The sequence below is a fragment of the Pistacia vera genome, unplaced genomic scaffold (genome assembly GCF_008641045.1).
Source record: "Pistacia vera cultivar Batoury unplaced genomic scaffold, PisVer_v2 Contig849, whole genome shotgun sequence".
Classification (NCBI taxonomy): Eukaryota; Viridiplantae; Streptophyta; class Magnoliopsida; order Sapindales; family Anacardiaceae; genus Pistacia; species Pistacia vera.
Window position 1 is genome coordinate 93,385 of NW_022196722.1, and position 26,483 is coordinate 119,867.

General features: G+C 36.8%; 5 protein-coding genes across 8 annotated transcripts; 3 read left to right on the top strand and 2 right to left on the bottom strand.

The window, feature by feature from the left end:
- Positions 1 to 310: 310 nt before the first annotated feature.
- Positions 311 to 11,461, bottom strand: LOC116118560 (ABC transporter B family member 26, chloroplastic). Of its 3 annotated transcripts, none has more exons than XM_031404537.1 (18): positions 10,711 to 11,459; positions 10,497 to 10,624; positions 10,128 to 10,170; positions 9,707 to 9,751; positions 9,460 to 9,582; positions 9,272 to 9,375; positions 8,815 to 8,869; positions 8,653 to 8,723; positions 8,391 to 8,493; positions 5,063 to 5,273; positions 4,621 to 4,694; positions 2,400 to 2,456; positions 2,242 to 2,316; positions 1,643 to 1,717; positions 1,277 to 1,558; positions 1,101 to 1,165; positions 961 to 1,021; positions 311 to 794 (listed from the first exon to the last, which is right to left on the bottom strand). In XM_031404537.1, exons 1-18 carry the CDS (start codon positions 11,149 to 11,151, stop codon positions 714 to 716), a joined length of 2,094 nt encoding a protein of 697 aa, XP_031260397.1. In that variant the 5' UTR covers positions 11,152 to 11,459; the 3' UTR covers positions 311 to 713. The 3 variants fall into 3 exon arrangements, with proteins under 3 accessions (XP_031260397.1, XP_031260398.1, XP_031260396.1); XM_031404538.1 differs by lacking the exons at positions 4,621 to 4,694; positions 5,063 to 5,273 and adding exons at positions 6,036 to 6,109; positions 6,478 to 6,688; XM_031404536.1 differs by lacking the exon at positions 5,063 to 5,273 and adding an exon at positions 6,478 to 6,688 and having other exon boundaries at positions 708 to 794; positions 10,711 to 11,461.
- A 186-nt stretch (positions 11,462 to 11,647) lies between these two features.
- Positions 11,648 to 14,354, top strand: LOC116118563. The gene is made up of 4 exons (XM_031404541.1): positions 11,648 to 12,170; positions 12,251 to 12,403; positions 12,512 to 12,717; positions 13,984 to 14,354. The coding sequence occupies exons 1-4, from the start codon at positions 11,712 to 11,714 to the stop codon at positions 14,186 to 14,188; spliced, it is 1,023 nt and encodes a 340-aa protein (XP_031260401.1). The 5' UTR covers positions 11,648 to 11,711; the 3' UTR covers positions 14,189 to 14,354.
- A 2,417-nt stretch (positions 14,355 to 16,771) lies between these two features.
- LOC116118562 (ABC transporter B family member 26, chloroplastic-like) lies at positions 16,772 to 19,910 on the bottom strand. Of its 2 annotated transcripts, none has more exons than XM_031404539.1 (9): positions 19,155 to 19,910; positions 18,941 to 19,068; positions 18,572 to 18,614; positions 18,151 to 18,195; positions 17,904 to 18,026; positions 17,716 to 17,819; positions 17,259 to 17,313; positions 17,097 to 17,167; positions 16,772 to 16,937 (listed from the first exon to the last, which is right to left on the bottom strand). In XM_031404539.1, the coding sequence occupies exons 1-9, from the start codon at positions 19,593 to 19,595 to the stop codon at positions 16,787 to 16,789; spliced, it is 1,161 nt and encodes a 386-aa protein (XP_031260399.1). In that variant the 5' UTR covers positions 19,596 to 19,910; the 3' UTR covers positions 16,772 to 16,786. The 2 variants fall into 2 exon arrangements, with proteins under 2 accessions (XP_031260399.1, XP_031260400.1); XM_031404540.1 differs by having other exon boundaries at positions 16,838 to 16,996.
- A 181-nt stretch (positions 19,911 to 20,091) lies between these two features.
- On the top strand, positions 20,092 to 22,798 carry LOC116118558. Its single transcript, XM_031404534.1, has 4 exons — positions 20,092 to 20,614; positions 20,695 to 20,847; positions 20,956 to 21,161; positions 22,428 to 22,798. Exons 1-4 carry the CDS (start codon positions 20,156 to 20,158, stop codon positions 22,630 to 22,632), a joined length of 1,023 nt encoding a protein of 340 aa, XP_031260394.1. The 5' UTR covers positions 20,092 to 20,155; the 3' UTR covers positions 22,633 to 22,798.
- Positions 22,799 to 24,848: 2,050 nt separating this feature from the next.
- Positions 24,849 to 25,554, top strand: LOC116118568 (60S ribosomal protein L27a-3). Its single transcript, XM_031404547.1, has one exon. It carries the CDS (start codon positions 24,936 to 24,938, stop codon positions 25,374 to 25,376), a length of 441 nt encoding a protein of 146 aa, XP_031260407.1. The 5' UTR covers positions 24,849 to 24,935; the 3' UTR covers positions 25,377 to 25,554.
- The last annotated feature ends 929 nt before the right edge of the window (positions 25,555 to 26,483 follow it).

Here is a 26,483-nt window from a genome sequence, read left to right on the forward strand (position 1 = left end):
AGAATTTCAGATTTTTAAAAATATAGTATAATTTTTAAAAGATTACATAATACTTCATTAAGCCTAATTAAGCACTAATCAAATTTAATTAATAAAACTTGATAGTCTTTTAATTTGTTGTAATAAACTGCCCCTCGTTTCTTCCGTGAGGAACAACTATCCTTCCGTATGATAAAACTGATGTGACACTAATAACTCCATTGTCATGTCCGGGATGTAAAAGAAGTTGGTAAAAATAGATCGTGGGGTAAATAATAATTACCTCATATTCATCTTTTATTAATACACCGTTAACAGACAGCTGTCACTGTAAACAAGTGCATTTGCCACTCAATTTTATCTGGAAAGAAGCCCGCGAAGGGCTAAATAATGTCAATAGATAGAGTGCGCCCACTTAATCAAAAATTGTCATTGTAAAACTATCAGACTTGTTTGACGTGACGTCCGACTTCCTAGTTTCACATTTGCTTGTCTAGAGTTACACTGGTAATTACAACAAATGAATTTTGGTTACATCTGCTGCACTCCATTTATGGCGTCCTCGTATATTCATGGAGGATCGGAGGCATTGCAGCTTCATTGTATAATTCATCTTCGGTTCTGTTGTTGGGTATAAAACACAAGGGTCAGCTGTAGAAAAAATAGCTTCAACCTTTATCTCCTCATAAATAAGTTGAAATAAGGAGACCAACGTCTGATGTATTATCACACAATCATGCTACTGCATCAGCTTGTCTTCTGGTCAGTCTTGCATACAGGCCTTCTTTCCGGAGAAGCTCCCCGTGAGTGCCCATCTGTGATGGAATAAAAATTACGTTCATGGAGTATTTTTGCGAGTGAAGCATTCCCTTGTTTAATGAGGATAGAATTGTTAACAATCATGCAAATGATGGTAATGCTTTCAGAATCAATGATAGACATGATAGCAGCAGTCCAAACTAAATAAACTACAGTACCAACCTCAACAATGCGGCCACCATCCATTACCACTATCCTGTCGGCTGCTTGTATTGTGGAAAGCCTGTAGAGGATGAATAATTTAACTACAGACTCGAAAAAAATCACATAAAGGAAGGTATGGGATACTGGATTGTACTTACCTGTGTGCAATTACTAGTACAGTTCTCTTTGTCATCTTGTCGCTTCTCATAGAACGAAGAACACCCTAGATAGAGTGGCAAATATATACATTACATACAGAAAATATAGATCGTTTAGGTCTTATGAATTCTCTTTTTTATTAGCAAGGAACTGAACTATTGCCAAAAGTAGCTACCTTGATGTTGTGTTCACTCTCTGCATCCAATGCACTGGTGGCTTCATCAAGGATCAAAATAGTAGGGTCCCTAAGAATGGCACGAGCAATAGCAATTCGCTGCTTCTGTCCCCCACTAAGCAAATCATCATCAACAAGTGTTTCATAACCATTGGGCAGCGATGAGATGAAGTCATGGGCATATGCTTGCTTGGCAGCCCACTCAATATCCTCCTGCTTTATTTCTCGAGTACATCCATATTTAATATTTGAACTGATATCCATGCGGAAAAGTTTTGGTTCCTGTTCAAAACAATTTTTTGAGGAAAGATCTATCTCACTTACTGAATTTTATTAATTTTTGGGTGAAATGAATTAACAAAGAACCTGTCCAACATATCCAATTCTTTCCCTCAGCCACTTGATGTCAAGCTCTTTAAGAGGGAAGCCATCTATCAAAATCTGCAATTACAGGAACTGATGAAAACTCAACTGACTATTAATTAGAACAATAACAATAATAAGAGAACAGAATATCTGCTATCAATTTTTTTGGTTCAAACTCTTCAAAGGGAAGCCACCAAAAAACATTTAAAATTAGAAATACTATTGCTAATGACAGGTTCGATTAATGATCACCTGCATAACAAACAATGAACGTACAGCAGAAAATTGCTGATTAAAATGGTAATCACAAGATCATGAGTGTTTAAAAGATAAATGATATAAGCATCATCAACAAACAAAGATTGTATGATTAAAATCATAAGAAAAACAATTTGACACCAATCACATACATCGCCTTTTACTTTGTTGCTGTATTGAATCAAATAATATTATACATATATAACCAATCAAGAAGGAGTGAATGCTGATTTATTTATTCCTGATGGCAATATCTTTCATTTAATTGTCATAAAATTGTCTTCTGTTCCTAGTATGAACTGCAAGATGTTGGAACCACAAAATTGGACAAAGAAACCTACCTGACCACTAGTTGGTTCATAAAGATGGAGCAAAAGATTCACCAGGGTGCTTTTTCCGCTACCACTAAGACCGACCTAAGAAAAATTACAATTTGGCATATAAGTTACTATGATGGTTGTGGACGTGAAAGACCAAGGTGAGTGAATGAAACACTTACAATTGCAACCACTTCACTTGGATTCACTGAAATGCTAACATTTTGCAGTACAGGTACCTGTTCAATTGCATGCCAGTTAGCTATTGCAGTAGTAACAACAATGGAAGAATAGTTACAACTTAAATAATCATGCACTTTCCTATCTGCTCAACCTTCTAGGTTAAGTTATAACTTAAAATGGTATCACAGCCATGTTGACTAAATGATCTTGTGTTTGAATCCTTTCATTGTATAAATTAAATTATTAGTTTATTGTATGTGTCTTGGGTTAATACTTGTGTTGGTATTTGCTGATGGTTGTGTCAATCTATCAGCAAGGTACTTGAAAAGGCAAGTTGAAGCTCAACTACTATTGGGTTATTTACCTATTAGTTTATGTATTTAGTGATAACTTAAAAGAATTCTACAGTCAAATTAGTTTTCGATACTGTCATGCTGAAGAAGAGATTATAAGATAATTGAGTAATCAATTGATCTCAATTTCAATATGCATGAGAGAAACCATATAACAACTCAAACAATTGGGCTGGGTAGTGGGCCTTTTGTGGGTTTGGGTAAAACTCTCATTGGAAAACCGGCTTGCCAGGGAGGGTGTCCAAGCCCTTTATAACCCACATGTCCACCATTTTCCCTTCCAATGTGGGATCCTAACATTCCCCCATGCTTCGAGACCCACCGTCCACATTGGCCCACTTTGGGTGGCCTACTCTCCCAGGTCGCCCCTTCCAAGGTAGCCCTTTCCCAAGTCGCCCCTTCCAAAACATCGTTGGTCTCTGTACCGCTTCACTCTAAGTGGCCAACTCTCGGAGGTCGTCCCTTCCTAGGTAACCCTTTCCTAGATCGCCCCTTCCAGAACATGGGCTCGGGCAAGGTTTGGCTCTGATCATTTGATGGATACCCATCTAAAAACTAAAACAATTGAGCTTGACAGTAGGCCTTTTGTGGGCTTGGGTAGAACTCTCCTTCGAAAACCGGCTTGCTAAGGTAGGGTGCCCAAGCCCTTTATAACTCACATGCCCACCCTTTTCCCTTCCAATGTGGGATCCCAACATTTTTTTGGAAGAAAATAGATATGTGTATTGATATTCAACAAATTGATAACAGTGGCAGCAAAACAGCAAAATACACCTAAAACATCAACCAAAAGGACAAAATCAAAATATGAAAGGAAAAACAATGCTGGACTTCGGAGCTAGCTCCTCCCTAATTGCTGACTTCAAGGGTTAGCTCCTCCCAAACTTCCCTACATTCTTCTCTTGGTGTGTTAGGATCCCACATTGAAAGGAAAAAATGTGGGTATGTGGGTTTATAAGGGATTGGGCACCCTCCTTTGGCAAGCTGGTTTTCCAAGGAGAGTTTTACCCAAGCTCATGAAAGACCCATGGCTCAGCCCAATTGTTTGAGTTGTTGGAGCGGGTTCCTATCAAATGGTATCAGAACATGATCCTACACCTATGTGGCAGGCTGACCTTGGGTTTGGGCTGCTATCTCGAGAAAGGGCATGGAGGCCCGAGGGAAAGGAGATCCGCGTAGTCACCCAAGGGCTAAAGAGGCCGACAGGAGTAAAGAGGCCGACAGGAGTAAAGAGGCTAACGTGGACGTTGGTTGCAGAAGCGTGGTAGTGTGTTAGGATTCCACATTGGAAGGGAAAAAAATGGGCATATGGGTTTATAAGGGCTTCGGCACCCTACCTTGACAAGCTGGTTTTCTAAGGAGAGTTTTACTCAAGCCCATGAAAGACCCATGACCCAGCCCAATTGTTGAGTTATTGGAGTGGGTTCCTATCATTAAGCAAGGAATTTAAGGAGAAAAAGGGCACAATGGAAACTGTTTTATCAGCAATGAGGGAATAATTAGCTGTTTTAATAACTAGCAAAGGCAATCCATTTAGCTACTATTCATTCTGTTCTCCTAAAATTACCATCTCAAAAAATACACCCTAAGGCTTTATAGAATACTTACTGCCCCATGAGTACTAGTTAGTTCAACTTGTTAAATCTGTTACAGGTTTCACAAGGTCTTGGATTTGATCCCGCATAAACTAGAGTTTGGGGCGATTCAGTCATTTTTGTAAGTTTCAAAAAGGAATATTTTAAATTTAGAAAAAGAATATCCAGTGCCCTATGGTACAATGAAAGGCTCTTGCACACTGCAGAATCTCACAAACAGGAAAAATCAAAAGCCAGATGAGTTAATATAATGGAGAGACAGGAAAAAGTACCATTGGCCGGGAAGAGTAGTAAAAGGATACATTAATGAAATCTATCTGTCCCATCAGCCTTTGCAATTTTTTTCCTGCAAAGCAATAATATTGAAAACCAAAATTTATATTTTATCTAAAATAACATAAAGAAAAAGAAAAAGAAAATGATTTCTGCATAAAGGAATATATCAAATAAAATATCAAGTCACATAAAACACATTGAAGGTCTGTTTTCAACTTGTTAAAAAGAAAATAAATCTAATTATGTAGCAATCAAATCATGAACAACCTATTAATAAGTCTTACAACAAGAATAACCTTCCTCAGATCAACATTTTTGGAGCAAACTCCCAACATATGGATTGGCAAATAAACTTAAGTAGGCATGAAAAGGACAGATTCTGATTATGTAGCAATCAAATTACGTCAGACATTCCATTGAAGTTTATAAATTGCTTGCCTTTTGATATGAATTGGTCACTAGGCATGAGGTCCATCAATTGGAAGACTTTTTCACTTGCCCCAACAGATTGCATCAAAGATGATAAATTATCTCCCACCCACCAAGTTGAATAGATCAGCCATTCACTGTATAAGATAAACTTTGTAAGTTGCTCCGCAGTTATACTACCCTTTAAAATAGACATTCCTCCTATCAGCACAGCAATAACCTACATAGTATATTAGCCAATTAAAGTATCAGTCAACCCCAGAATTTACGTTGAACCAAAATGTATGAAGAAACACAAAAGATTAGAACTCAAATAGGAAGTTATAGTACATGCATGATTTTATATAAACTAAAGCATGAAACTTTGGAAAAAGATGCATTAATTCAAAGGTAAAAATGTTCAATCTTTTAATCATATTATCAATTATTAATACACCAGAATGAATGCAGTAAATATATTTCATAGGGGTGTGCAAAATAATCCGATATTCGNATGAAAGACCCATGACCCAGCCCAATTGTTGAGTTATTGGAGTGGGTTCCTATCATTAAGCAAGGAATTTAAGGGGAAAAAGGGCACAATGGAAACTGTTTTATCAGCAATGAGGGAATAATTAGCTGTTTTAATAACTAGCAAAGGCAATCCATTTAGCTACTATTCATTCTGTTCTCCTAAAATTACCATCTCAAAAAATACACCCTAAGGCTTTATAGAATATTTACTGCCCCATGAGTACTAGTTAGTTCAACTTGTTAAATCTGTTCCAGGTTTCACAAGGTCTTGGATTTGATCCCGCATAAACTAGAGTTTGGGGCGATTCAGTCATTTTTGTAAGTTTCAAAAAGGAATATTTTAAATTTAGAAAAAGAATATCCAGTGCCCTATGGTACAATGAAAGGCTCTTGCACACTGCAGAATCTCACAAACAGGAAAAATCAAAAGCCAGATGAGTTAATATAATGGAGAGACAGGAAAAAGTACCATTGGCCGGGAAGAGTAGTAAAAGGATACATTAATGAAATCTATCTGTCCCATCAGCCTTTGCAATTTTTTTCCTGCAAAGCAATAATATTGAAAACCAAAATTTATATTTTATCTAAAATAACATAAAGAAAAAGAAAAAGAAAATGATTTCTGCATAAAGGAATATATCAAATAAAATATCAAGTCACATAAAACACATTGAAGGTCTGTTTTCAACTTGTTAAAAAGAAAATAAATCTAATTATGTAGCAATCAAATCATGAACAACCTATTAATAAGTCTTACAACAAGAATAACCTTCCTCAGATCAACATTTTTGGAGCAAACTCCCAACATATGGATTGGCAAATAAACTTAAGTAGGCATGAAAAGGACAGATTCTGATTATGTAGCAATCAAATTACGTCAGACATTCCATTGAAGTTTATAAATTGCTTGCCTTTTGATATGAATTGGTCACTAGGCATGAGGTCCATCAATTGGAAGACTTTTTCACTTGCCCCAACAGATTGCATCAAAGATGATAAATTATCTCCCACCCACCAAGTTGAATAGATCAGCCATTCACTGTATAAGATAAACTTTGTAAGTTGCTCCGCAGTTATACTACCCTTTAAAATAGACATTCCTCCAATCAGCACAGCAATAACCTACATAGTATATTAGCCAATTAAAGTATCAGTCAACCCCAGAATTTACGTTGAACCAAAATGTATGAAGAAACACAAAAGATTAGAACTCAAATAGGAAGTTATAGTACATGCATGATTTTATATAAACTAAAGCATGAAACTTTGGAAAAAGATGCATTAATTCAAAGGTAAAAATGTTCAATCTTTTAATCATATTATCAATTATTAATACACCAGAATGAATGCAGTAAATATATTTCATAGGGGTGTGCAAAATAATCCGATATTCGGTATCAGGTCTGGATCCGATCCGAAAAACCGGAGATCCGAAAATTCGGATCGGATTCGGATCAGATATATTAGAAGATCCAGATTTCCGGATCGGATATCGGATCGGCTGTGCAAAAAACGGGATATCTGTATCCGATCCGGTTTTTAAAAACCAAATAAAAATAATCCCAAATCATTTTTTGCTTAACCCTAGATCCCAAATCCCTAACTTTTTTCCTTAAGACTCAACGAAAAAAAACCAAACAAAATCGGCACCTCTTCTTCATGATTTTGAGAGATATGTTTTCATTTCATCTCATTCTTAGATCTACTGAAAGCCTTGGTATCCTATAACTTAGTTGGCTGAAGCTCAAGAGTTTGTCTGTTTGAGAATACGATTGCTGTGATGATTTAGTGGTGATTGTTGTTCCAACATTTGTTAAGATTGACTTATTATTCCTTCTCCTTAATTTGTTAGGTCTCTTTGATATTTAGAGCAGTAGTTTTTGTGTTTGGTTGATAGGATATTGGTCTAGTGAATGGCAGGATAGGTTCAATGTTTTAAATAAGCAGTAAGCAACATATTCTTTGTGAAGAATCGGCACTGAAGGAAAGCAAACAAAAGGTATTGGTCTCCTCTGCTGGTTTACTGGCATTTTTCAGGCTGTTTGGTGGCTGCAGTTTTCAGTTTCTTGCTGCTGTTTTGTAGTCTGTACTGTTCATTGCTCTGTCAAGGTGTTTTGGTGCTGTTTTGCTCTGGCAGATTTTTTTGTGTTCCTTTTGACTGTTGTTTTGTTATTTCATCAAATCTTTATGTCTTTTAACTCCAATTTAGTTTAATTTTAGATAAATATAAAAGATTTAATTTCAAATAAAGTTCTTGTTGTAATGTTGTTTTGAAATTCGGATTAAAACCGGATATCCGGTTTATCCGATCCGAAAATTCGGTTCGGATCAAAACCGGATCAGATTCAGATTGGTTTCTTGGCTGATCCGAATATTTGGATCGGATCAAAATAAAGGCCAACCAGATCGGATATCCGGTTTTGCACACCCCTAGTATTTCAGACCCTCAGAAATGGAGTTAGGAAGTATGCACCTAAGCTCCTATAAGATATGACATCCTCATATGTGATTATATTAAGTTAAAGATGGATGCATGTCTTTTTGAAAATTTGCTAGAATTCATTAACAAGTCATAACAAGAGTGTATGTTAGAACTCTATCAAGCTTGAGGTTAAGTACACAGGATTCAGGGCCTGGTCAAGTATACATAACGCAATGTATTACCAGCATAAAAAATGTTATTTAGAGCCAAATATCACTTCTTCAAAATATGTCAAATATTTGAAAAGCACTTTCATGCAGCAGTTGGTAATTGTTGAGCATGAGGGAAATATCTTTAAATAGTGAACACTTTAAAATCTTGAAACCAATGACAGAGATAAACCTGAGTTGAGTGATAAAGCATATTGAAGCTCAGGTTCCAGAACCCATATGCAGCACTCTGTCGCAAACTTATGCCAGCCAATTTATCTAGCCACTGCTTGTACCTATCAACCGTAGATGTAAACGTCTTTATGTCAGAACCACTTATAACAAACATATGCACCTGTTCACATACATTTACCTTTTGTTAAGGATTGTGCATGCAAAAGTAAAGTGCAAATACAAGATGATTTAAAAGACAAGTTTCTACAAGAACAGATTACCTTCCAAGCTCCAGCTTCTCTGTTCCATAGACACGAACAGTTCTCATCAAAGAAAATGTCTCTTGTGCCACCTACACAAAAAATTAGTACCATCTTTAATTATAGCAAGCATTTGACAACAGAATCTCTTACAAAAGCTATAGATCATGTTTCTTGTTCTACTTCATTGGCAGAAGCAGTGAATTCTTGTGTTAACTTTGCTGCCTTCTTCTGGTACCTATACAGGACATAGTTGAAGTGATAAGAAACAGTACTACAGAGTAGAAAGAAGTAGTTCATATTACAATTCACCGGAATGCTTAAACATAAAAAAGAAATGTGCATTGTAAGTAATCTCAGAAAGTGCAAGAAAGTATTTTCTGTGAGGTCATAAGGCATGGGGTTCCTCTCAATAACTTTAACTCACTTTCAGGCCTTTCTAGTTCTTGAAAACTCAATTGCTTGACCATATCTCATCCAAATGAACAAGTCACTGACCTTAAAGCACACACACATCTCCACATTATCTTTGTTGACTTGCCATGTATCCCCTTACAATTAAATACATTTTACTTCATGTACTTTCAGGAAGGCAGCCAGAAATTTTAAGAGGAAAAACTGATAAACTGTAAAACCTTACATGCCATAGATCAGCATCACTCCTGCTAAAGTCGAGCATATTACCAATGTGCATAAGCCAAGTGGCCGTGACAAAACAAGCAAGTAGATCAATGCCCCTCCTCCCTGAAAAGGAACAACATTAGCACAAACTATATTATCATATTTTAAGCAAACTCAGAAGTGTGAACAATTGATGAGGGAAAAGACCTGAAGAACATTGCGTAATATTAGATTGAGATCATTTCCAATAACTCGTGAAACCTGCTGACAGTCTGACCCAAGCCTACTTGTCAAGTCACCAACTGTCTCAGAGTCAAAAAAGGATATATCCTACAACAGACGTGACAATAAAAGTAAGTAGTCTACATAAGCACATATGGAAACAGTTATATCTTGCTTAGATGCAAATGGCAAGAAATTTTTATCAAAATTCAAATGTGTATTGTTTCAGAACCTGAGAAACAAGAGCAGAATATAATGTTTCTCTCATTCGCTTCACCTGTAAAATGTTACAGGAACTCAATCAGTATTGAAGTCATACTCTATTGACCACAAAAAGTCGTAACAATGGTTCCTTCAAAAAATGGAAAACTGGATAAATGGGAAAAAATCATTCTAACAAAAACTGGTCCCCCATTGTATTGCACTGCAAGGAACCAGAAAGGCATTCCCAACTTGATCACCTCTTGGATGATTGAAAACCCCAACAACTTTAATATAAACTCATAATTCAAGAAAGGTTATGTCTATCCTAAGACACAATCCTCCAAAGCAAGTAAGACAATTTTATATCATCAAACAGGACTCTACCATCCATGAATTTTTCAACCAAAAAAATAATACAAGTGAAAAACAAATCATTTGATAAGACTTACTAGGATCATATTTGCAATGCCAAAACAGCACCCTCGGAGACCGCTGAAGTTCAGATAAACAGAGCACAGAATCAGCAGTTCAATAAACTAATGCATAGGAAAGTCCATATGAAGTAGAAGTTCAAAATATTGCTCAACCTATATTTTATTATTTTATATTTTAACCTCCGCAACTCGTGATTGACAGAACAATTGTAAGAAAACTAAGTTACTTTTCGACATATGCGCATTATAAAAATAAATAAATAAATAAAATAGAGAACGGGGTATTTCCACATTGTGTGAACAACCCATCTCCGATGCAGAAATAGGGCCGTGCCATAGTTTGCAATGTAAAGGAGGAGAGAATTGACCATACAAGATTTTAACCTGCATATTCCAGAAGTGACACATAACAGAATCAACAAACGAACGTTGCGGTGGAACACTGCGATGTCACCACTCTGTGCGGTGAAGATTGATGCCGTCAAAAAATGTGGTATGCAAATCTCCGAAAGCTGCAACATTTATACAAATTAATTAGTGAAGGCAATGAAAAAGTCACTCCAAAATAGCCTCTTCTCTCCCAATAAAACGCACGCACCGCCGCTACAATTAAAGCAGAAAAGGCAGCATAAATAACCCAACGGTCCTTCGAGACTAACTCCCACATCTTACTAAGCGCACGCCACACAGTCACCGGTTTCGCCATCAGTTTAAGCTCGATGTCATCACTGAAGCTCCACCAACTTCCTCCGGGAAGAACTGATTGAATGATATGAATCCATTTTCGAATCCTTTCATTAAATTCAACATTTCCTTCTCTATCAAATGGTTTTACACTGCTCTTCTCTACAGAGAATCCGTTAATTGAAGAGGATTTTACAGGAGAGACGAGATAGTGTCGTTTAGAGTAAGGAGAAAATCGGAGTTTGTTATCTAACGAGCATCGGAGATTGTTGCGGCGATGCTGAATGAAAAATGTTTGTTTGTGGTGAAATGAAGAGAACACGCCAGGTGGTACGTGACAGAGCGATAGAGCCATGGAAACAGATGGTAACCGATAAAGCAAAGCTCTGCAGAGAAAATGAGCAGAGTTTTTAGAGAAGCTCCAAGAGAGAGGGACCCATAGAGTGGCAACCTGTGGCGAGTGGGGGCGCGTGGGGCACGCGCATGCGTGTTAGAAAAACATTTCCATTTCCGCTGTTTCTGGTGGTGATTGTGAAGAGAACAAGGCTCGTTGTGTTTGATTTCCCACCGCTAGATCACAAATTCGGCTTACGAAACGACGTCGTGCTAGATGTGAGATATTGCATTGGCTGTGACGTGTTTGATAAAATCAAGTTACTGCTTCCGTGAGGACTGCCACAGACTTCAGTCTCTAAACACGACACTCGTCTAAATAGTGCCACGTTCACAATTATTCAGACGAGTTTACCCTCACTCTTTTCAAAACTTATAGGATTAATAATTTAATATCAACTTACAGTGAGGACACTTTAGTCCTTATACACCAAATCAGCATCTAAATATCTTCACTAGTGATCCTTGTCAGTTGAAATTCATATCTCACTCCACCGATTTCTCTCCCTCTTGACTGTTCCTATGGCGGTGGTTCTCGGAAATTTAGCGCTGTTATTGGACGTGACCTCGGCACGGACAATAATAACGGACCGGAAGTCTCGTCCGGTGGCAGCCGACGTCGTTTTGAACCTACCAAAGAGGGACCTTCACGTTTACTACTCTGCTTTAACGAACAAGATCTTTGACTCGGAGGGCGAGAGTCGGAATCACCGGGTAGTGACACGTGGAAAGTCGAATTCGAAGGTGAATGGTGTGGATTTCGATGCAGGGTCGAGTGACGAAGAAAACGGAAATGGTGACGAGGAGGAGTATGATTGGGAGAAGGAGATGAGAAAGAGAGTGGAGGAGATTGAAGAGATGAGGGAGTTAGAAAAGAAAGCTGAGGAAATACAGAGTAAAGTGGAGGATGATATTGAAGCTGAAGCTAAAGAAGAGACTGAGGAAGAGAAGAAGATGAGAGTCAGAAAAGAACTCGAAAAGGTTAGTTCGTTATTTTTACGTTATAAATTTACAACTTTAATCATCATCACTTATTGATTTTTTTTGGTTTGTGAGATCAGGTGGCTAAGGAGCAGGCAGAGAGGAGAGCCACAGCACAATTGATGTTCGAGTTGGGACAAAAGGCTTATGGTAAGGGCATGTATGGACGAGCCATTGAGTTTCTTGAAGGTGCTCTCACTATTATTCCTAGACCCACATTGTTTGGCGGTGAGGTTGGTTGATACCCGATAAGTATCTTAAATTATTGGCAAGTTATTGTGTTCATCGGAAAATTTAGATAACAGAATTAACAGGGAAACTTTTGATTTGGGTAATTTCAGATTCAAATATGGCTTGCAATGGCTTACGAGGCAAATAACCGCCACGCAGATTGCATTGCTCTTTACCAGCAATTGGAGAAGAAGCACCCCAGTGTCAGCATTCGCCGCCAAGCTGCAGATCTTAGATACATCTTACAAGCGCCTAAACTCAAGATATCTCAGGAGGAGATGGTTACTATTCCACTTATTGGTTCTAGTTATGACAGGTAATTAACTTGGTACCATAATCTTTTCGAATGTTGTTTTGCAATTGGTTAGATTATCAATATAAAACACATATGATTAGCATTAGCGATATGGATTACCTGTTTCCGAAGCCCGTTTGTTTTCTTACAGAAGTGTATGTTGTACTCTAGTTTCCTTATAAACTTTTCAACTGCTAAATTTTCTGCCCCTAGTTGATTGACTTCAGTACCTTGAACCAGAAGGGGAGCCAAACATTAAAAACGACCAATTGATTATTTGTTGTTCTCTGCCCACTGAAGCTTATGGATACTTTAGTTAGGTCAGAGTGGTGCTGCCCTAATTAATACCTTGCTTACCTTGAATGTCTTTCTATAGGCTACCTTCACATATATGCATAGTCTAGTTGACTTTGTCTAGACTAAATTCTTTTTATGTGATGCTATTGTGCCCATTACTTGCTTTCTGTCTTTGTGGTGGTTATCTGTGTTTATAACTTGATTGCTTAGAGAAAGCTACTTATAGAAACTCTTTTTGGTAACTATCAGTTTCTGAAGAATGAATATACTCATTTCCTCCATACAGTTGGGGTTTTCACTTCATCCTCAACTATATTGTCAATTATCCATGAAGTGTTCTAAACTTAACGTTATAATTATTCTACTTAGGAACTTGGCCACATTCACTTCCCTCATACTTGAGGGTATTGCTTTATACCCTTTAACATAATGTATAGTCTTTACGCACCTATGGGCTCTAGGCTTTTGATGTAAATGACCCCAACTAACGGATTGAATTTAGTGATATTGCACTACCATAGCCACAAGAAATGATAGGATATGTTTATAGCTGAAAGCCCCCCTAATATTGTTATTTCCATTTATTTTTGGTGCCATTTTGGAATAGTCTCATGTTTATCTACCCATAATGCACGCAACTCTTGTAAATAGTTCTATTACAGTGTAAGCTGACATCTATAGTTATCTAGGTCAGACTCGGATATTGAAAACAGAGTGTTTGATATACTTGTAATGTTAAGTTCTGAAACAATAACCTATTATTATTGTCTTGACTATTGTAGTTTTGAATCCAGTATTTCATAGTTCGATGCTGTGCACTTTCATTTCTTTGTGCCTAGTCTTAATTTAATTGTTTGTATTCCATATGTTAAAGCCTCTAGAAATACATGGATACACCACAACATTCTCCACACTTCAAATCTTGCATGAGCGGCTTTTTTTCAATCAAATATCTTAATGGTTTCTGGATTTTTTATGTGCTTATTGCAGTTATGCAGCAACATGGACTGACAAAAACAAGGACAGGGATGAAAGAAGTGGTTCAACAACCAACCAGCTTCCATCATCCAGAGACTTTCTAGGAGACTTTTTGGTGTGGCGACCTCCTGCAGGATTGGAGAAAACCCGTGCATTTTGGATAGCTTTGACATTGTGGTTTGGCTTGGTGGGAGCTGCGCTGCTTATTCAAAGATGAATCATATTGTAATTGTTGAGTAATGTCTTCATTTGATTATTTAAAGTTGCTGTTGTGTTCATGTAATATTCTTTCAGTGTTATTGTGAATTCTCTGTATTTGTATCTTGAAGCAATGTATATGTATGTATGAAGCATGGATGTGTATTTCATATTTAGTTCTACCACGTCAGCATGAAAATATAGAACATTGATGGCTTACTTCTTGATTATAATTTGTTTTCCTGTTGTCCTGATAATTCCAATTGATGCAATTGAATTTGATACCATCTAATTGTAAGGAGAATCAGAACTTCGGAATTCATTAGTCATTGGACTTATTAATCACAAAGGCGTTGCCTGCCGTGGTCCTCATTCCTCAATGTTTTTTATTATTATTATTATTTTAACCGGGTGTAGGTCAATTTGTACGTATTTTAACTAATACTTGGGGTTTATTAAATATCTTATAAGTTCAAAAAATTATGTAAGTTACAATGTAGTAGATGGTTACAAAGTTTGAATCCAAAAATTCAATAGAGACTAGAGAGTAAACATTCTTGATTGCTTCTCTATTCCAGAAGTGACACATAACAGAATCAACAAACGAACGTTGCGGGAACACTGCGATGTCACCACTCTGTGCGGTGAAGATTGATGCCGTCAAAAAATGTGGTATGCAAATCTCGAAAGCTGCAACATTTATACAAATTAATTAGTGAAGGCAATGAAAAAGTCACTGCAAAATAGCCTCTTCTCTCCCAATAAAACGCAAGCACCGCCGCTACATAAAGCAGAAAAGGCAGCATAAATAACCCAACGGTCCTTCGAGAATAACTCCCACATTTACTAAGCGCACGCCACACAGTCACCGGTTTCGCCATAGTTTAGCTCGATGTCATCACTGAAGCTCCACCAACTTCCTCCGGGAAGAATGATTGAATGATATGAATCCATTTTCGAATCCTTTCATTAAATTCAACATTTCCTTCTCTATCAAATGGTTTTACACTGCTCTTCTCTACAGAGAATCCGTTAATTGAAGAGGATTTTACAGGAGAGACGAGATAGGGTCGTTTAGAGTAAGGAGAAAATCGGAGTTTGTTATCTAACGAGCACACGGAGATTGTTGCGGCGATGGTGAATGAAAAAGTTTGTTTGTGGTGAAATGAAGAGAACACGCCAGGTGGTACGTGACAGAGCGATAGAGCCATGGAAACAGATGGTAACCGATAAGCAAAGCTCTGCAGAGAAAATGAGCAGAGGTTTAGAGAAGCTCCAAGAGAGAGGGACCCATAGAGTGGCAACCTGTGGCGAGTGGGGGCGCGTGGGGCACGCGCATGCTGTTAGAAAAACATTTCCATTTCGCTGTTTCTGGTGGTGATTGTGAAGAGAACAAGGCTCGTTGTGTTTGATTTCCCACGCTAGATAAAAATTCGGCTTACGAAACGACGTCGTGCTAGATGTGAGATATTGCATTGGCGTGACGTGTTTGATAAAATCAAGTTACTGCTTCCGTGAGGACTGCCACAGACTTCAGTCTCTAAACACGACACTCGTCTAAATAGTGCCACGTTCACAATATTCAGACGAGTTTACCCTCATCTTTTCAAAACTTATAGGATTAAAATTTAATATCAACTTACAGTGAGGACACTTAGTCCTTATACACCAAATCAGCATCAAATATCTTCACTAGTGATTTGTAGTTGAAATATATCTCACTCCACCGATTTCTCTCCCTCTTGACTGTTCCTATGGCGGTGGTTCTCGGAAATATAGCGCTGTATTGGACGTGACCTCGGCACGGACAATAAAACGGACCGGAAGTCTCGTCGGTGGCAGCCGACGTCGTTTTGAAACTACCAAAGAGGGACCTTCACGTTTACTACTCTGCTTTAACGAACAAGATCTTTGACTCGGAGGGCGAGAGTCGGAATACAGGGTAGTGACACGTGGGAAGTCGAATTCGAAGGTGAATGGTGTGGATTTCGATGCAGGGTCGAGTGGCGAAGAAAACGGAAATGGTGACGAGGGAGAGTATGATTGGAGAAGGAGATGAGAAAGAGAGTGAAGGAGATTGAAGAGATGAGGGAGTTAGAAAAGAAAGCTGAGGAAATACAGAGTAAAGTGGAGGATGATATTGAAGCTGAAGCTAAAGAAGAGACTGAGGAGAGAAGAAGATGAGAGTCAGAAAAGAACTCGAAAAGGTTAGTTCGTTATTTTTACGTTATAAATTTACAACTTTAATCATCACACTATTGATTTTTTTGGTTTGTATTTCAGACCCTCAGAAATGGAGTTAGGAAGTATGCACCTAAGCTCCTATAAGATATGACATCCTCATATGTGATTATATTAAGTTAAAGATGGATGCATGTCTTTTTGAAAATTTGCTAGAATTCATTAAAAAGTCATAACAAGAGTGTATGTTAGAACTCTATCAAGCTTGAGGTTAAGTACACAGGATTCAGGGCCTGGTCAAGTATACATAACGCAACGTATTACCAGCATAAAAAATGTTATTTAGAGCCAAATATCACTTCTTCAAAATATGTCAAATATTTGAAAAGCACTTTCATGCAGCAGTTGGTAATTGTTGAGCATGAGGGAAATATCTTTAAATAGTGAACACTTTAAAATCTTGAAACCAATGACAGAGATAAACCTGAGTTGAGTGATAAAGCATATTGAAGCTCAGGTTCCAGAACCCATATGCAGCACTCTGTCGCAAACTTATGCCAGCCAATTTATCTAGCCACTGCTTGTACCTATCAACCGTAGATGTAAACGTCTTTATGTCAGAACCACTTATAACAAACATATGCACCTGTTCACATACATTTACCTTTTGTTAAGGATTGTGCATGCAAAAGTAAAGTGCAAATACAAGATGATTTAAAAGACAAGTTTCTACAAGAACAGATTACCTTCCAAGCTCCAGCTTCTCTGTTCCATAGACACGAACAGTTCTCATCAAAGAAAATGTCTCTTGTGCCACCTACACAAAAAATTAGTACCATCTTTAATTATAGCAAGCATTTGACAACAGAATCTCTTACAAAAGCTATAGATCATGTTTCTTGTTCTACTTCATTGGCAGAAGCAGTGAATTCTTGTGTTAACTTTGCTGCCTTCTTCTGGTACCTATACAGGACATAGTTGAAGTGATAAGAAACAGTACTACAGAGTAGAAAGAAGTAGTTCATATTACAATTCACCGGAATGCTTAAACATAAAAAAGAAATGTGCATTGTAAGTAATCTCAGAAAGTGCAAGAAAGTATTTTCTGTGAGGTCATAAGGCATGGGGTTCCTCTCAATAACTTTAACTCACTTTCAGGCCTTTCTAGTTCTTGAAAACTCAATTGCTTGACCATATCTCATCCAAATGAACAAGTCACTGACCTTAAAGCACACACACATCTCCACATTATCTTTGTTGACTTGCCATGTATCCCCTTACAATTAAATACATTTTACTTCATGTACTTTCAGGAAGGCAGCCAGAAATTTTAAGAGGAAAAACTGATAAACTGTAAAACCTTACATGCCATAGATCAGCATCACTCCTGCTAAAGTCGAGCATATTACCAATGTGCATAAGCCAAGTGGCCGTGACAAAACAAGCAAGTAGATCAATGCCCCTCCTCCCTGAAAAGGAACAACATTAGCACAAACTATATTATCATATTTTAAGCAAACTCAGAAGTGTGAACAATTGATGAGGGAAAAGACCTGAAGAACATTGCGTAATATTAGATTGAGATCATTTCCAATAACTCGTGAAACCTGCTGACAGTCTGACCCAAGCCTACTTGTCAAGTCACCAACTGTCTCAGAGTCAAAAAAGGATATATCCTACAACAGACGTGACAATAAAAGTAAGTAGTCTACATAAGCACATATGGAAACAGTTATATCTTGCTTAGATGCAAATGGCAAGAAATTTTTATCAAAATTCAAATGTGTATTGTTTCAGAACCTGAGAAACAAGAGCAGAATATAATGTTTCTCTCATTCGCTTCACCTGTAAAATGTTACAGGAACTCAATCAGTATTGAAGTCATACTCTATTGACCACAAAAAGTCGTAACAATGGTTCCTTCAAAAAATGGAAAACTGGATAAATGGGAAAAAATCATTCTAACAAAAACTGGTCCCCCATTGTATTGCACTGCAAGGAACCAGAAAGGCATTCCCAACTTGATCACCTCTTGGATGATTGAAAACCCCAACAACTTTAATATAAACTCATAATTCAAGAAAGGTTATGTCTATCCTAAGACACAATCCTCCAAAGCAAGTAAGACAATTTTATATCATCAAACAGGACTCTACCATCCATGAATTTTTCAACCAAAAAAATAATACAAGTGAAAAACAAATCATTTGATAAGACTTACTAGGATCATATTTGCAATGCCAAAACAGCACCCTCGGAGACCGCTGAAGTTCAGATAAACAGAGCACAGAATCAGCAGTTCAATAAACTAATGCATAGGAAAGTCCATATGAAGTAGAAGTTCAAAATATTGCTCAACCTATATTTTATTATTTTATATTTTAACCTCCGCAACTCGTGATTGACAGAACAATTGTAAGAAAACTAAGTTACTTTTCGACATATGCGCATTATAAAAATAAATAAATAAATAAAATAGAGAACGGGGTATTTCCACATTGTGTGAACAACCCATCTCCGATGCAGAAATAGGGCCGTGCCATAGTTTGCAATGTAAAGGAGGAGAGAATTGACCATACAAGATTTTAACCTGCATATTCCAGAAGTGACACATAACAGAATCAACAAACGAACGTTGCGGTGGAACACTGCGATGTCACCACTCTGTGCGGTGAAGATTGATGCCGTCAAAAAATGTGGTATGCAAATCTCCGAAAGCTGCAACATTTATACAAATTAATTAGTGAAGGCAATGAAAAAGTCACTCCAAAATAGCCTCTTCTCTCCCAATAAAACGCACGCACCGCCGCTACAATTAAAGCAGAAAAGGCAGCATAAATAACCCAACGGTCCTTCGAGACTAACTCCCACATCTTACTAAGCGCACGCCACACAGTCACCGGTTTCGCCATCAGTTTAAGCTCGATGTCATCACTGAAGCTCCACCAACTTCCTCCGGGAAGAACTGATTGAATGATATGAATCCATTTTCGAATCCTTTCATTAAATTCAACATTTCCTTCTCTATCAAATGGTTTTACACTGCTCTTCTCTACAGAGAATCCGTTAATTGAAGAGGATTTTACAGGAGAGACGAGATAGTGTCGTTTAGAGTAAGGAGAAAATCGGAGTTTGTTATCTAACGAGCATCGGAGATTGTTGCGGCGATGCTGAATGAAAAATGTTTGTTTGTGGTGAAATGAAGAGAACACGCCAGGTGGTACGTGACAGAGCGATAGAGCCATGGAAACAGATGGTAACCGATAAAGCAAAGCTCTGCAGAGAAAATGAGCAGAGTTTTTAGAGAAGCTCCAAGAGAGAGGGACCCATAGAGTGGCAACCTGTGGCGAGTGGGGGCGCGTGGGGCACGCGCATGCGTGTTAGAAAAACATTTCCATTTCCGCTGTTTCTGGTGGTGATTGTGAAGAGAACAAGGCTCGTTGTGTTTGATTTCCCACCGCTAGATCACAAATTCGGCTTACGAAACGACGTCGTGCTAGATGTGAGATATTGCATTGGCTGTGACGTGTTTGATAAAATCAAGTTACTGCTTCCGTGAGGACTGCCACAGACTTCAGTCTCTAAACACGACACTCGTCTAAATAGTGCCACGTTCACAATTATTCAGACGAGTTTACCCTCACTCTTTTCAAAACTTATAGGATTAATAATTTAATATCAACTTACAGTGAGGACACTTTAGTCCTTATACACCAAATCAGCATCTAAATATCTTCACTAGTGATCCTTGTCAGTTGAAATTCATATCTCACTCCACCGATTTCTCTCCCTCTTGACTGTTCCTATGGCGGTGGTTCTCGGAAATTTAGCGCTGTTATTGGACGTGACCTCGGCACGGACAATAATAACGGACCGGAAGTCTCGTCCGGTGGCAGCCGACGTCGTTTTGAACCTACCAAAGAGGGACCTTCACGTTTACTACTCTGCTTTAACGAACAAGATCTTTGACTCGGAGGGCGAGAGTCGGAATCACCGGGTAGTGACACGTGGAAAGTCGAATTCGAAGGTGAATGGTGTGGATTTCGATGCAGGGTCGAGTGACGAAGAAAACGGAAATGGTGACGAGGAGGAGTATGATTGGGAGAAGGAGATGAGAAAGAGAGTGGAGGAGATTGAAGAGATGAGGGAGTTAGAAAAGAAAGCTGAGGAAATACAGAGTAAAGTGGAGGATGATATTGAAGCTGAAGCTAAAGAAGAGACTGAGGAAGAGAAGAAGATGAGAGTCAGAAAAGAACTCGAAAAGGTTAGTTCGTTATTTTTACGTTATAAATTTACAACTTTAATCATCATCACTTATTGATTTTTTTTGGTTTGTGAGATCAGGTGGCTAAGGAGCAGGCAGAGAGGAGAGCCACAGCACAATTGATGTTCGAGTTGGGACAAAAGGCTTATGGTAAGGGCATGTATGGACGAGCCATTGAGTTTCTTGAAGGTGCTCTCACTATTATTCCTAGACCCACATTGTTTGGCGGTGAGGTTGGTTGATACCCGATAAGTATCTTAAATTATTGGCAAGTTATTGTGTTCATCGGAAAATTTAGATAACAGAATTAACAGGGAAACTTTTGATTTGGGTAATTTCAGATTCAAATATGGCTTGCAATGGCTTACGAGGCAAATAACCGCCACGCAGATTGCATTGCTCTTTACCAGCAATTGGAGAAGAAGCACCCCAGTGTCAGCATTCGCCGCCAAGCTGCAGATCTTAGATACATCTTACAAGCGCCTAAACTCAAGATATCTCAGGAGGAGATGGTTACTATTCCACTTATTGGTTCTAGTTATGACAGGTAATTAACTTGGTACCATAATCTTTTCGAATGTTGTTTTGCAATTGGTTAGATTATCAATATAAAACACATATGATTAGCATTAGCGATATGGATTACCTGTTTCCGAAGCCCGTTTGTTTTCTTACAGAAGTGTATGTTGTACTCTAGTTTCCTTATAAACTTTTCAACTGCTAAATTTTCTGCCCCTAGTTGATTGACTTCAGTACCTTGAACCAGAAGGGGAGCCAAACATTAAAAACGACCAATTGATTATTTGTTGTTCTCTGCCCACTGAAGCTTATGGATACTTTAGTTAGGTCAGAGTGGTGCTGCCCTAATTAATACCTTGCTTACCTTGAATGTCTTTCTATAGGCTACCTTCACATATATGCATAGTCTAGTTGACTTTGTCTAGACTAAATTCTTTTTATGTGATGCTATTGTGCCCATTACTTGCTTTCTGTCTTTGTGGTGGTTATCTGTGTTTATAACTTGATTGCTTAGAGAAAGCTACTTATAGAAACTCTTTTTGGTAACTATCAGTTTCTGAAGAATGAATATACTCATTTCCTCCATACAGTTGGGGTTTTCACTTCATCCTCAACTATATTGTCAATTATCCATGAAGTGTTCTAAACTTAACGTTATAATTATTCTACTTAGGAACTTGGCCACATTCACTTCCCTCATACTTGAGGGTATTGCTTTATACCCTTTAACATAATGTATAGTCTTTACGCACCTATGGGCTCTAGGCTTTTGATGTAAATGACCCCAACTAACGGATTGAATTTAGTGATATTGCACTACCATAGCCACAAGAAATGATAGGATATGTTTATAGCTGAAAGCCCCCCTAATATTGTTATTTCCATTTATTTTTGGTGCCATTTTGGAATAGTCTCATGTTTATCTACCCATAATGCACGCAACTCTTGTAAATAGTTCTATTACAGTGTAAGCTGACATCTATAGTTATCTAGGTCAGACTCGGATATTGAAAACAGAGTGTTTGATATACTTGTAATGTTAAGTTCTGAAACAATAACCTATTATTATTGTCTTGACTATTGTAGTTTTGAATCCAGTATTTCATAGTTCGATGCTGTGCACTTTCATTTCTTTGTGCCTAGTCTTAATTTAATTGTTTGTATTCCATATGTTAAAGCCTCTAGAAATACATGGATACACCACAACATTCTCCACACTTCAAATCTTGCATGAGCGGCTTTTTTTCAATCAAATATCTTAATGGTTTCTGGATTTTTTATGTGCTTATTGCAGTTATGCAGCAACATGGACTGACAAAAACAAGGACAGGGATGAAAGAAGTGGTTCAACAACCAACCAGCTTCCATCATCCAGAGACTTTCTAGGAGACTTTTTGGTGTGGCGACCTCCTGCAGGATTGGAGAAAACCCGTGCATTTTGGATAGCTTTGACATTGTGGTTTGGCTTGGTGGGAGCTGCGCTGCTTATTCAAAGATGAATCATATTGTAATTGTTGAGTAATGTCTTCATTTGATTATTTAAAGTTGCTGTTGTGTTCATGTAATATTCTTTCAGTGTTATTGTGAATTCTCTGTATTTGTATCTTGAAGCAATGTATATGTATGTATGAAGCATGGATGTGTATTTCATATTTAGTTCTACCACGTCAGCATGAAAATATAGAACATTGATGGCTTACTTCTTGATTATAATTTGTTTTCCTGTTGTCCTGATAATTCCAATTGATGCAATTGAATTTGATACCATCTAATTGTAAGGAGAATCAGAACTTCGGAATTCATTAGTCATTGGACTTATTAATCACAAAGGCGTTGCCTGCCGTGGTCCTCATTCCTCAATGTTTTTTATTATTATTATTATTTTAACCGGGTGTAGGTCAATTTGTACGTATTTTAACTAATACTTGGGGTTTATTAAATATCTTATAAGTTCAAAAAATTATGTAAGTTACAATGTAGTAGATGGTTACAAAGTTTGAATCCAAAAATTCAATAGAGACTAGAGAGTAAACATTCTTGATTGCTTCTCAAAGTTAATTACTGTGTTTTAGACATCAGGTTTTCCAAAATTTGATCACCCTTGGAATACATCAAGTTTTCTAAAATTTGATCATCTTTGGAATGTATACGAGAGAACATTTTTTTGGGTATTATCACGTCTAAAATTGATCAGATTTTCTTGTAAGTTGCAATAAAGTGTTTCAAATTCTCAAATTATAAATGTGGTCATTGTTGAATATAATTATTGATAAATTACCCACATTCTGGGGTCAAAAAAAGAATGGTCAAAGTTTTGGGATCTCTCAAAACAAGGCGTCTTATCTTTTTTTTTTTCTTATTTTACCTTCATTTTCATCACCAAATATAAAAATTTATCATCTCGATAAGTCATAAATCTCTTCAAATTATCACTTATATTTTACTCTTATTGAACGATATGTCTCAAATATGTCAATACTAATTATTCTTTTGCAATTTTGTAATAAAAATCTTCTTTTGAAATTGAAGTTTTTGTTTTAAGAAAGAAGTAAAGTTATATATATATATATATGAATTTTTTTCTTCCTAAATAAATTCTTTCTTTTGTGAAGATAAAAACACAAAAAGTAATGAATGGCGTTATATAACACAAAGCAATAACTTTCAATAACCCCAATCGTAAAACATTGAATTAAAAATACCCTGAATTATCAAGTTCAGCCAATGTTTAAAATTATTTTACATAATAATATGTGATTAGTGATGAAATTGGTTGTTTAATGTGGTGATAAGTATTTTGATACTGTATTTTATATACAGTATTTTGTTATGGGTTTTATCACTTGGTGATACTGTTTTCTTAAATTTATTGGAAAGGTACTTTGAAATACATTGACAGTTCTAAACACTAACTACTACTAGTTGATGTTTTTATTGAACGACTGTTAAAGAAAATATAATTTCAAGTATGACCATTATTATAATTTTAAAAAAAATTATAATTAGAAAAAAAAAATTAAACTGAAGTAGTTAAATAATTTTAAAATATAATAAAGCTAGCAATTTTTGTGAATCTAACCTAATTTTTTAGGTTTTTCAATGTATTTTATGACCCGTTTGATATAGAATTTAAAAAACAGTTTTTTTTTTTTTTTAATGAGAAATACAACAAATCTTATGAAAATATGTTTGGTAAAAATGAATAGAATTGTTTTCAAAAACAATTTTTAGATACAATCCTAAAAGTTAGTATAAAATAAAAAAAATACTAAAAGTTGTTTTCTACTGCTTTTAATCTCAATTTTTATTTTTTTGAAATTTTATGTCAAACACATTTTCAACTTTAAAAATATTAAGATACAACTAAAAAATACAAATAAAATTTATATAATGTTTCAAAAATTAATGAAAAAATGATCTCTAGCTGATAATATCTTTTTTTTAATGTATGAAGAATGTTTTAATCAAAACTTAAACATTAATTAGTAATATGTTATAGAAAGATTATTTTGGATTAAATATTCTCTCTAAAAAATAGGAGAAGAAATTTTTGTTAGAAAAAAAACTCCGTGAATTAGAGTATTTCTTCTAGACTGCAATTAAAGAGTGAATATGTCTACGGCCCACACACACGTTACAGGCCCAAGTTGAGATCAAGTTGAAAGCCCACTAATACCCACAAACCCGCCAGTCTCCAAAACCCTAGCCGCACCACCACATATAATTGCTCATTCAGTCATCCTCCTTCTTCTTCCGCTCTCTGCTTTCGAAACAACACTCACGTTCTCCGATTTCCCAGAAAATGACGACCCGATTCAAGAAGAACCGCAAGAAGAGGGGCCACGTGAGCGCTGGCCACGGTCGAATTGGGAAACACAGAAAACACCCCGGAGGTCGCGGGAACGCTGGAGGCATGCACCACCACAGGATCCTCTTCGACAAGTACCACCCAGGGTATTTTGGTAAAGTCGGTATGAGGTACTTCCACAAGCTCCGCAACAAGTTCTATTGCCCCATTGTCAACATCGACAAGCTCTGGTCCATGGTTCCACAAGATGTTAAGGACAAGACTAGCAAAGACAATGTTCCATTGATTGACGTTACTCAGTTCGGATACTTTAAGGTTTTGGGAAAAGGTGTTTTGCCGGAGAATAAGCCTGTCGTCGTCAAGGCCAAGCTGGTATCAAAGACTGCTGAGAAGAAGATTAAGGAGGCTGGTGGTGCGGTGGTGCTCACTGCTTAGGGTCACTTTGGTAATTTTTTTTTGGTTTAGGACATTGGTATTGTTTTTTGATTATGTTGAGACTTGTTTACCTTAAAGATTTTGATATATCTCGTTTAGTGACTGGAAACAATGGTTTATTATATCTTCATCTTAGGTTAATTTCTAATTTTTTATACCCTTTTGATTCAAGAATTAATTAGGTTGTGTGATTTTGGAATGTGAACAGCTGGATGCACTATGTAATATCTTGAGCTTTGCTTTTTCCTCTTAAGGATTGCATCTTTCTGCGTGAACACTTAAGGCTCCGCCTGACTCGCTTTATTCGAGTAGGGTATGGAGGAAGAACTTCTTAGAGTAGAGCTTATGAAAATATAGCTATTATGAAAATGTGTTAGATTCTTGGTTAGGAAAATGGGTTTTCATATAGAATATAATGAGGATGTTTTTGAAATTTCAATCCTTTGAATAAGTCCAATCTCCCATAAGCCGCAAAATAGTTTATTTGAAATCCTATTAAGCACTTTTGAAATTCAACAAAACAAGTGCTTAAGCCTTTAAATAGGCTCGTTATACATTTTTTTTTTTTTTTTTTTGTGTGTGTGTGTGTGTGTGCTACAATTCATGAAGAGTTTTAATGGTCTTTTGCTAATATATTATGTATAAGCTCAAAGGTTACCAATGCATAGTAGACACATCCTGTAATCTTGGTTTGATTTCCTTTCAAAATTTTGTATATCATATATTAGTTTAAAATTTCTGTTGGTGCTACAGTTTTCCCAATGCTAATTGCAGTTTAGGTATTTTAGAAGGATGTATCTCATTGACACCTTTATATGTTTAAATTACTTTCGTTTGGAGTTCACAATTTGTCTCATAATACTACTCAGATGTCAGTGAGAACTTTGAGATATGTTACTCTTTGGAGGGTATATGATTTTATGTGGTTAACTGGTTACTGAGAACATATAGTCAAATAAATAATGCAGAGTTTTCTTTCAGTTTTCTGTTTGTTTCTTTCAGAAAAAGTTTTTGTATTCCAGTTTCCTACTGTACTTAGCCTCCATCCGTTTAATTTTCTTTGTTCACTCGTGTAGCTGAAATATAATTCTAATTATGAATTCTATG